A 12134-nucleotide genomic window follows, 5' to 3' on the forward strand; every position below is an offset into this window, starting at 1 on the left:
GCCCCACGAGAAACGATGTCCGCCGGATTCTCACTGCCTCTGACGTGTAGCCATGTATAGCCCTTTCCATTTTCCTGTACCGCCGAGACGCGGTTTGCCACAAATGTAGCCCACGTGTAAGAAGGTGATCGCAGCCACTGCAAAACAATTGTGGAATCCGTCCACATGAAGGTTTCAGCCTCCTCCATCTTGAGCGCTCTGCCGACACACTTTCTCAAGTTCGTAGCTAATACTGCTCCACACAGCTCTAGTCTGGCAAGACTAATTTTCTTCAAAGGGGCTGGCCTGGATTTCGCTGCTACTAGCTCCACTTTGACGTTACCATCGCCGTCCATTGATCGAAGGTAAACACAGGCACCATACGCCGCCTCTGAAGCATCGGAAAAACAATGAAATTGGACACTCACCGGATTGCTGATAACCACATGCCGCGCAAATTTGATTTCCTTCAAACGGGGTAGCTGATCCTGGAACTGGTTCCACAGGAGTTCCATTTGCGTCGGTATTGGTTCGTCCCAATCGTCGATAGCTATCCACAAAGCCTGCATCTGGATCTTCGCCCATGCGGTAACTGGTGCTAGAAGGCCAAGAGGGTCGAACAATCTAGCCACCATGGAGTACACGCGTCGCCGGGTCCATGGCTCATCAGATACAGGAATGCTGGCCTCAACAAACAGTTCGTCATCTAGGGGTTGCCAGGCTATTCCCAAGGTTTTTACCGGCTCCTCAGAGCTCAGCTTCACAACATTTGCACGTGACCAATCATCAGATGCCACTTGTGCCAGAACAGCAGATGAATTAGAATTCCATTTTTGCATATGGAATCCTCCCTTCGCCATGAGTTTTAACAATTCATCAACCAGCTGCCGTGCTTCTTCTTCATTGTCTGCTCCTCCCAAGAAATCGTCCACATAAAAATCTTGCAGCAACGCTTGCTGAGCTCTAGGGTAGGCGTCCCCTTCGTCAATCGCCAGCTGCTTTAAAACCCTGGTTGCTAAGAATGACGATGAAGTCAGACCAAAAGTAACACGCTGTAGCTCATACACTTCTATCGGCAATGCTGGATCCTCGCGCCATAATCGCGCTGACTTTCATGCTGCTTTTGATAGTTTGCCTCACTCTTTATTATTAGCTAAATTGTCTAAACTTGGTTTTGGTGATGGCATTATTAGCTGGCTGTCCTCATATTTAAGTAATCGATCATGCAGGGTTAAAACCGGGTCGTACTTATCTGAGGAGTTTTTTTGTACGTCAGGTGTCCCTCAGGGTTGTGTGCTAAGTCCACTTCTGTTTTCTTTGTTCATCAATGATGTTTGTAATGTTTTACCTCCTGATGGTCATCTCCTTTATGCGGATGATATCAAAATCTTTTTACCTGTGTCTTCTTCTTCTGATTGTCTGAGACTTCAGCATTACCTCAATGCATTTGCTCATTGGTGTTCATCCAATTTACTTCGCCTGTGTCCCGAAAAATGTTCTGTTATTTCTTTCTCTCACTCTCTTTCTCCTATTTTATTTAACTATACTCTCTCTAGCGCTTCCCTCTCTCGTGTTATGTCCATCCGTGACCTTGGTATTATACTTGACTGTCGTCTTAACTTTAAACTGCAGCTTGATGAGGTGCTACTAAAAGCAAATCGAACCCTTGGGTTTATCTTACGTTTTACCTCTATTTTTAGAGATCAAAGCATCCTAAGAATCCTTTATTGTGCTTTGGTAAGGCCTATTCTTGAATATGCAAGTATCATCTGGAATCCTCCCACTATTGATGGCTGTTCGAGAATTGAAAGCATTCAGCGCCTCTTTACCAGGATTGCCTTTCGTCGTTTGTTCGGTGCTGCCTCACTACCTCCCTATGAAACGCGATTGCAGTTATTCAATTTTCACTCCTTAAGCTTCCGCCGCCAAGTGTTTCAGGCTTGTTTTATTGGTGGCTTATTACTTTCTGCTACTGATGCTCCTGATTTACTCTCGTCCATCTCGCTGTATGTTCCCTCTCGTTCTCTTCGTCCACGTGATCCTCTGTCAATTGAAACACGTCATACTCTTTATACTTTCAATGACCCTCTTCTGTCCTGTTTCAGGTTGTTTAACCACTTTTACTATCTCTTTGATTTCGACTCCTCTCTTAACTCTTTCCGTAACCGTATTTTTTCTTCTAATTCCCTTTAATTATTCTCCTTAGTTTTCTATTACTCTCTTTTTTTTGTTTTTGTTAAGTTTATGATAGTCTCTACGCTCTACTCTTGTTTTTTTTTCTTTTCTTTTTTGCTAGGTCAAGACTAGGTTAGTTAGGCTTAGTTTTTCATGAATTATTTTGTTTATTTGTTAGAATTAAATTAGTTTTAAGTCTATTATATTTAGCCTTGATGGCGGATATTGTATGAAATAAATGAAATGAAATGAAATAATATACGCTGGTAACGCGTATGCTTCGGATCTACTTTTACCTGTAGATACATTTGTTTAATATCCGCCACCAATACAAATGCTTTCATACGAAATCGTAACAATATGTCCAATAATGAATCCTGAATGACAGGCCCTTTCAGTAAGGCTTCATTAAGCGAAACACCATTCGATGTTTTGGCGGAACCATCGAAAACTGGCCTTACCTTCGTGGTGGTGCTAGCTCTTTTGATAACCGGGTGATGAGGAAGATAGAAACTCTGCTGACGGTCATCACCGGTTTCGTCGATAGTTACTTTCTTCAAAAAACCTTGATTAATGTAGTCGGCAATCACTGCAGCATAATCTCGTCCCAACGACGGATCCCTTTTCAAACGCCGCTCCAACTGCAGAAACCTTTTGGTCGCACACTGCTTCGACTCGCCTAATGGCTCATGCTCGCCAATCTTAAAAGGCAGATTAACTACATACCTGCCTTCGTCGTCACGATGATGAAATTGTGCAAAACTCTCCTCACAATCCTTCTCCTGTTGCGAAAATTGAGGTTTGTCTGGTAGCTCCTCAATGGTCCAAAAACGCTCCAAACATTCCGTCAAATTTTCCAACGACGGCTCAGCGGTGACAAGGTGACATGCGGCTTGCTGGTTCTTCGGAAAACTTGTTCTGCCAGACGCAACCCAACCAAACACAGTCTTCACAAAACCTGGGTGATCACTACTTGCTGGAACAATTTTACACTCGTGCTGAAGAATGTCCACAAAATACTCCGCACCCAATAACAGATCGATCGGTCCCTTCTTGTAAAAATTAGGATCTGCTAACACCATGTTACCCGGCCACCTTTTCACATCGAAACGCATATCACCACAAGGCTGATTTTCCGTAATATGTTCGAGCACTACAAAATCAACTTGTTCCATGAACGTTCTTCCTTCCGATGATACTAACGCCTTTGCCATTTGGGTATTTTGCACACCGATCTTTCCTATACCAGTAACTGTTACCGAACCGCGCACTTTGGGCAAACACAAACGTCGACAAAGATCTGCTGTCATGATGTTGATCTGCGAACCATTGTCCAAAAGGGCTCTAACGGAAAACCATTTTCCACCTTTTCCTCGAATACGAACAATCGCGGTTGATAACATCACTTGCCCATGCGTAGACGATTTCAGCGCAGGTAGCACGGCTAACATACTGCTAGCCCCCGCGGACACTTCTTGCTCTTCTTCTTCACCTGACACTTGTTGCACTTGTTCGATTGCAGGCATGTCTTCTTTGTGAAGCAAAGAATGATGGCGTTTTTTACACGTGCCGCATCGACCTTTAGAAAAACACTTGCTCGCAAAATGGCCTGGCGACAAACAATTTAAACAAAGCCTTTTCTGCATAGCCACCTTCAACCTGTCATCGATTGTTAACTCTCCAAACGACCTGCACACCACAATGCTATGCTGTTTGCTACACTGCGCACATTTCGTTTCTCCTTTGAGAGCAAGATTAACAAAGCGACGATCAGATTTCTTCGTAACACCCAAACTGTGTTGGTCAACCGCCATGGCATCCAGAACACGCGTTTCTGCTCGAAGAAAATCGAACAAACTTTGCACCGAACACTCGCTATCACTCTCTAACTGCCGTTCCCAATTCCGCTGAGTTTCATCATCCAATTTTGACAAAAGAAGCTGAGTCAAAAGCATACCCCAACCACTGGTTTTTTCACCAAGCTGGTCCAAAAGCTTTGCATTTCGCTCGAAACTATCCACAACGCTGTGGATGTCTTTTGTTTTGCGCGTTTTCATTTTCGGCATATTTAACAGTTCGTTTACGTACCGCTTTTTCAAAAGATATTCGTTGGCGTATCTTTTTTCCAGAGCCTTCCAAGCGGCTTCATACGCCGAACCACACGTAGGAAAAGCGTCCACTACCCGGAACGCCTCCTCCTTCAACGCACGCTTCAGATACATTATCTTTTCTGTATCCGTCAAACTATTGTTTTCATGGACTGCCGTTTTGTACAAACTGTAAAAAGGCAACCATTCATCATAATTTCCCGAAAATTCGGGCAGCGCAAGAGGCGGTAGCCGAACCTTTTGTTCGTCCAAAACACGTACTGCCACTGCACTGTCACTTTCTGGACGCTTCAACTTTTCCTCGAATTGCCCGATCAACAACATGCACTGTTCGTCGATTTCGTCCACCAGTTCTTCATTTGCTTGGACTATTCCCTCGATCGAACGAATTTCACGGGTTACTTCTTGGAATTGTTCCCAACACGAACGAACACGTTTCAACCTTGTTGGAACATACATTGCGTCACTTTGTGCGTAACTTTGCAAAAACACTTCCTGACGCTTCAAACACCGGATTATGCCATCACGTTCAGCTTTTTTCACTTCTAACACCGCGTTGGGCTCAACGAATGCTCCTGTCTTAGGGCCCTCCCCCGAGGCTCCCCTGACCATCTTCTTATCCAACTCCGTAGAGTGGTGTTGAAGTAAGGATGCTTCTTTCACCAACACTGTGTTAATTGCGGTTTCCAGATCTTCATCTGCGAAACCACGCAACTCCTCATCCGACTCGTCCGAGTGGCCTTTAGACGTTGCCATTTCACTTCACTAACGCAAAAAAACTCCAAACAACAAATCGAAATCACGCTAAACGATCACAATCACAATCCTGTGTCACGAAGCACCATATGTTTAGACGGGTTTGATTACGTTTGCTAGTTTTTATTTTAGTCCTACGTTGTGTTACAAAGTTACAAAGTTTTAGTGAAGTTAATGAAAAAGGCTGAACAAATCCGTGGTGTTTAAGTGTTGCGCACAAGTACGACTTTCTTGTCTCGAGTTCACGAAGCGTCTGTCTTCTCCTTACAAAAAAATGGTAGTGATGAGCGTCGCAACGGAATCGATCATTCCGTGCGGATCGGAACTGTATCCCTCACTGAGCTGTCAAAATATGACCCAAGCAGCAAATTCTCCTAAACAAAATGTATGACAAGTTCAAATCCAAACACACTCTCTTTAGGCTCTAGAACTCTTGAATGTTTTAATCAACTGTTAGTGGGCTTGAAGTCTCAATTGCAATTGAGACAAACAAATTCTTTCCGAGAGATGATGCAAAGAATGCAAATCTATATCAGTCACCACATGTACAATAACAAGTAGGTTAAATACATTAACTAATATCGAAACTACTATAAAGAATAGCATTCGTTCGTGATAACAAACTGCCAGTGATACTCACTAATTTAGATTAAACTAGAATATTTAAGAACTCACAGACGGCTAAACTCGCAACCCAAATCAGAGCTGTCATTTTCACATATCACTTGGTGTGATGAATCTAATGCATTTTGCGGAACAAAAAAAACCGTAAAAAATGCGCAACCTTCCCCTGAGAGCCATTTAGTGGTGCAAATTTAATGAAACCAACCCACTGAAAGCTTCATCATAAACCAACCCTCCGCCTCGATCGAAACCCGGTATTATCAAGCCGTATCCCACATACGCTTAAAACTACTCGCAATCAATCGATCGAACGCCGCCTGTGCATCGGTTTGATGAATTTCCCTAGCGATATTGCGCAAAGCATATCCAGCACAAGTGTGATTCGTTGTTGCAGAAGTTTGTCACTATCATTCTTCCATTTGCATTCGCAATGCCTCTCCACCAAAAACCGACCCCCAACCGCCGGGCACAGTAAGCGACCAGAAATTGAATTAATTCTAGCTCAGCTGCCACCAACTGCCTCGAGCGGGGATGACACACCATCGACACCAGCTGGTGAATTCCCTAATGAGGAAAACGGCGTTACCAGGAGCACACAGAGCATCAACCAAAAAAAAAAAATAGGAGAGATAAATCTACACACACACATCCTCCAATTGTTTGCTGTTGCTTCCCTTTCTGCCAAAAGCTGAATGATTTTGATTTTCCGTTCCACCGAGTGTGCTACGATATGTGAATCCCTGTCCTGCCCCAACAAAAAAAGGAGCCAAAACCGAAGTGTGAATAATGTCGTTCTCCCGGTTGAAATCAGGCTGAAGGGAACGCATTTGTATGGTTGGAAGGGTGGCACCCGGTTCCCTCTCTCCCTCTCTCTCTCCTACCCCTTCTATCTCTATTCCTCACAAACAATGGCAACAGATGAGTTGCAATGAGCCGGAAAATGAATTCATCCGCTCCGTCTGGTTGCCTTCCGGCGTGAGCGGTTTGCGGTGGGCAAGAGCAGCAGCCGCCCGAGATGAGCAACGGTGCCAATAATAGGCTGACGCCGGTCGCGCGGTGATGGTTTCCAATCTATCTCTTTTCCCTTCGATTGCACTATCACACACTATTCATCGCCACATCGATGGCAATGTTTGTGACTATCAATTTGCGTTACAAAAAAAAACACACTCACACACACACAATTCGATCGATATTCTCTGGGTTGGATTTTTGTACTTCCCCTGATAGCCAATTGGAATTTGATACGAAAATGGTGGAATGGCTTCACTATTTCTCTGCGTTAGGCTTGATATTCACACGCGTATTTTTCATGCGAATGCGAATGTCCCATGTTGGTGCAGCACTCTCGTGAGGTTTATCGCTTAATGTGGCTCAATTGAATCGTTGCTCGAGTTAATTGATTTCATGAAGCAAGTGGGTCTAACCGAACAAGCATAATCCAACACGACTTCGTCACACTGGATCGATTCCACAGAGAGCTAATTCGGAAATGTTGAATGTATGTCCGAGTCTACGTGTTGATGAAGTCCTCCTCGGCATTCAAACGTTTGATTGCTGTTCACTTTTCGAGCCACGAAATAACGAACCTCATTAATAGTTGCCCTTATCCTCTCTCTCTCTCTCTCTCTCTCTCTCCCTCCAACAGATCTCGCAACACGTTGCCAAAGCGTGCAGTGTCCGACGAGCTGCCCACCGGACAGCTACCTGCAAAGCCCGCTCGATCTCGGTTACGCCGACGAGTACGATGAGTCCGACTCGAATGAGCGCGAAAAGCGCGCGATCGCCATGAACACCAATGCGCACGGACCGATCAAGATCATCCCGAGTGCGCTGCAGTTCCCGTACGCCAACAGTGTCCAGCGGCTCCATCGGCATCTGGCCAAGCGGGACACGATCGAATCGCCCTCCGCCGCCCAAACCGACTACGCCGAGCTGCAGCAACTCTGCTGCCCACGGTGCACCTGTCTGCCCTGCCCGGAGCAACCGGTCTGTCCGCCCGACACCAAGCCACTGATCGTGGACCAGCAGGAACTGCAGCACGGTCAGCCGGGCAACTGCTGCCCGGCCGTACACTGTCAGCCCGAACCGGTCATGTGCTTCTCGAGCACTCATCGCACCTCCTACCCGACCAATGCCACCTGGCAGGAGGATGCGTGCACCGTTTGCCGGTGCGAGGCCGGCGAGCCCAAGTGTCAGACTTCGCTCTGCAAACCACTGAACTGCGAGCACAAGCTGGAGCTGCCCAACGTGTGCTGCCCGGTGTGCGATCCGGCCAAGTCCATCTTCTGCGAGGAGCACAACTGTGCGATCTGGTGCAAGTACGGGTACGAACGGCGCACCGATGGCTGTGCGCTGTGCAAGTGTCTCACCTCGCCGCTGCCTGCAGCGCCGATCGAGGTGATAGTCGCGAGTACTACCGCCAGGACGAGCCAGGACGAGCTGAGCCTCACGGTCGACGGTCACGCTGGGGACGCTTTGCAGGACGGCAAACAGGAAACGGCGGACCGGACGGATGGTTGGTTCAATGATTTGCGCATTGTGTTGCTGCTGGCGGGTGCCGTGCTGCTGCTGCTCGTCATTGTTACCCTACTCTATCGGCAGGTCACCATCGAGAGCGTGAAGAAGTGGCTCAAGCTGCTGTTCCGCTGCAACCAGCTGCCGCAGCGCAAAACGGCCTACAACCGGGTGTCCAGTACGGCGCCACCGATCGCGCCTACTCCTGCTCCGACCGGTGTCCAAGCGAACGACAGCAGTATGGCCTAAAGTAAAGTTTTGTTTTGGTTTTTTGACAGATAGGCAGCATATTGCTCCTTTTCCTTTTCCCATTCGATTGAGTTTCGAGATTTAGTTATGTAGCTTTTAATTTTCTTCTTTGTTCGAATTTTTGTTCGACCTACAAAAGGTCACTCTAACTGTCACTTTGTTCTTCAGTATCGTTCTACGAAACGATATTGATTGATGAGAGAAGAGTTATGATTCACTTTAATCTACATGTTTCTACATCAAGAATGGTGCGCCTTTGAAGGCTCGCTATTTCTTCTATTTAATATTATTTCTACCTTTCAATCGACACGTTCTTTCTGTCCGTGATCAGTGACCTGTGATCCTGATCGCACAAGAGCACGGAAAACGATTTAGAACACTAAATAATCTACCAACCATAATTTGTGATAGTAATTAAAGTATGAGAAAAACGTAAAATTGATACAAATGAAAGCAAGCAAAAACAAAACGCAAAAAAAGTGAAACGAAAGTATCGGAAAAGCCAACGAGCAAACGAGCAATGAGGTGTGCAAACGAAAAAGAAGAATAAAAAGAAAAGAAAGAAGAAGAAGAAGAAGAAGAAAAGGAGGGAGAAGTAGAAAAAGAAGAGAAAGAAGGATAAAAAGAAGAGGAAGAAGAAGACAAGGAAGAAAAAGAAACAAGCAAACTACAAACTATATACAACAATGCAAACAGAGCTAATCCACACAAAAAATGGGATGAGTTTGATCTCTACCGAAACTAGTTAAGAAGACGGATTGGCTGATTGGAGAAAGCGAAAGCGATATGTTTGACGATGATAATGATATTTCAAGTGAAAAAAAAAGAAAACAAACGCGCGGAACGGCTGCGCAAACCGTCAAGCGTGTTGTCGTTGTCAGGTGCGTGAAGTTGTGTTAATCTTAATACTATACAAAACGTAAAACAAATACGTATATTCTTACGTTAAATATGCTCTTAGAGGTTTAATTCTATATATTTATTTACATACTGCATACTGAATTGGAAAAGCAAACCCTCCCTCCCTCCCGCGACACGAGTAAACGAACCCTAAGGAAGTTGATGCGACAAAACAAACAAGCAAAGTAGTATGGCAGTTAGAAAGACGAGACTCCTGATACTAATGATAGTGTTGCAAATGAGAATGTTTTTATTTTTATTTTACTGCATAAAAACTGTAATCGAACGATTGAGCTGAATTGTGATGAACGTGTTTTTGTTCTTTCTTTCGCCATTTTGATGCTTGTGTTAAGCTTCCGAAATCCGAATTTGACGTGTTTCTACATGCCATTGTCTGCTGAGAAAGGTACGATTGGGGTGTTTTTCGATGAAATCACTAGGTATTATTTTAAGACATGGCAACAATAAAAGATGCCAGCTTTTTTTTTTGCTACACTAAATATTGTTTTTCTTTAGCAAGAAAAGCTTAAGAAGAGTTTGATTTTGTCTTTCAAATACACTTTACACTTCAGTTGCAAATTATAGCAAAAACTGAAGAAAAAATTAAGGTGTACACAGTACAGTTTCGTACTTGTGACTGCTGGTCAACTGGGACGATCGGCTTCCGTTCTGAAGGAGGCAAATGAATCGTCACAGAGCAGCGTACGATATAAAGTCGTTACAATTTCAAGCATAACTGTATAGACAAAAAGGATAATGCATGAGAAGAAGAGAGCGAGCAGAAAAGTGACAGGGGACAGTGTAATATATTGTGGTCATTTAGGACGTACACATACACACACAACAAGAATGGGAAAGAAAGATTAATCATTGTTGCGAAAATGATATGCTAAAAACACAAACAATCGATGCTTCCAACAAAACAAAAAAAAACAGAAAACAAAGCGCAACAGTACCATTGAGCTGAAAATCTATCCAAAATTATAATACATAAATACAAAAATCAATAGGAACAATGAAGAAAAGTATAGCAAAAAACCAGGAACCAGACGATCGTAGGTGAGTATAAGAAACATACGACAGAAACAGTGCAAAAGTTCCTGCAGACCACACAGCTACACACTAAAGCGCATTCTAAATGTTCTAACATTTCGACCATCCCGGTTTAAGCTAAGGGGTTTTAAGACAAGCTTTCCCAAAACTATGCACAAACATACATACACACACACATACTATCCTGTCACTGCATATCACTTCACACGCTAGGCAGATCATTTATCAAAAAATCGCCCATACTGTCATACAAAAACGGCAAACAGATGAGATGCTCCTCATCGTCGCGGAACAGTTTGTGTAGGTAGTACGGAAAGAATGGGAAACAATTTATCTAACACATATATCTAACCCGAAAAACACATGCATACTTGCTACCTAAATGTTGTCGCTTGTGCTTTATTACTCTGCATATCCCTTTCTACACGCACTCACAGCAGACTCGCCTCACACCTCATATTCATCGAACACTTTGCTTAGAAACAACCAAAAAATTCTCGAGCTGCATCAATGACCATATTTTCACCCCATCCCTCACATACTGTACATGTATTGGTACGCAAACAGCAGTCAAAAAACTGCATTTACCACACACATACAAACACAGATGAAAAGGTAGTGGAGAATGTGGAGCTGTACAGAAGATAGAGAAAGTTCATTGCAATAAAATCCCTTCAAGCTGCTTACATTATTTACTATCGTTTCAGCTAACAATACAAAAAAAAGGATTTTGTTCCTTACTTTCCACCATATTCCCTCAAATTAATAGGGTCAGTATTCTATAAAAAAATCACACACACACACACTTTAAAATACAGCTTATGATTATCAATTATCACATATTATCCCACCTTTGTTGTTAAACTTGTATTATCACTTTACAATTTCCCACCACCCCGTAAAGCCTCCAAATACAAAGAGGTAACATACAATATAACACAACGCTTGACATGTATGTATAAATGGAACAGCAAATGCTTCAGGCTTCAAGTGTCAAGGCGAGAGAGACGTTAAAATCCTTTTGTGAGTAAAAGGAGACAGTTAAATAAAGAAACGCTATCAAATATATAACAAAAAAAAACAACAAACAGAAGAAGAAAACAATACAAGAAAACAAATCAAACCAATCGCTAGTGATGCTTTTCCTGATCAAACATCCTGCGCAAGCAGACACGGGGGTGATGATGATATAGACAAATTGGGGTTGGGATGGGAAACCCAACCCGCGCGTTAGGAGAGAACAATTCGCTATTAAACAACAAAACCAATGGTTTGCGATGACAGATGATGATTATATTATTGTGAATAGTTATCGAGCGAAGCGGGAAGGAGGCAAGCAGGAAGGGAGGTTATGTAATTTGTAAAAAGGAATACAATATACAGCTAGAAACGTAAGAAATATATAAGCATACGAATTCGGATGAAACCTAAGTAACGAAAACCGTCAACCGCTTGTGTCATTGTGCTTATTGCTAAAAAGAGAGTAGATTTGTTTGAAAGAAACGAGAGACTGGAAACATTTCAAGGGGTAAATATCGTGCAAAACTTCCACCTTTCCAATTTTTCCTCCATTTAATTGGGTTGACCAACATTGGTACACAGCAATCAATTAGCGTAAAACGGGGGGCGGGCTCGGTAAACTTTCCACGCCGAAGAAATTGAGTGTACTTTTCAAGGGGAGCTGCTCCGTTGCTGTTACGCGCTTGTTAGGCCGGTTATGCCACAACAACGGGCAAGTTACAGCATCCTCTCCCATCAACAATCAAACCAGAC

The 12134-nt window shown here is 43.7% G+C and overlaps 1 protein-coding gene across 1 annotated transcript in view; it reads left to right on the plus strand.

Moving 5' to 3' along the window:
• LOC120960009 (cysteine-rich motor neuron 1 protein) overlaps positions 1 to 11809 on the plus strand; it is a 33386-nt gene extending 21577 nt beyond the window's left edge. The window contains exon 2 of the mRNA XM_040383861.2: positions 7291 to 11809. Within this exon, the coding sequence (XP_040239795.2) occupies positions 7431 to 8408 (978 nt within the window). The 5' untranslated portion in view covers positions 7291 to 7430 and the 3' untranslated portion in view covers positions 8409 to 11809. The remainder of the gene's footprint in view (positions 1 to 7290) is intronic.
• Positions 11810 to 12134: the final 325 nt, after the last annotated feature.

The sequence above is a fragment of the Anopheles coluzzii genome, chromosome 3, assembly GCF_943734685.1.
Source record: "Anopheles coluzzii chromosome 3, AcolN3, whole genome shotgun sequence".
In the NCBI taxonomy this organism is placed as follows: Eukaryota; Metazoa; Arthropoda; class Insecta; order Diptera; family Culicidae; genus Anopheles; species Anopheles coluzzii.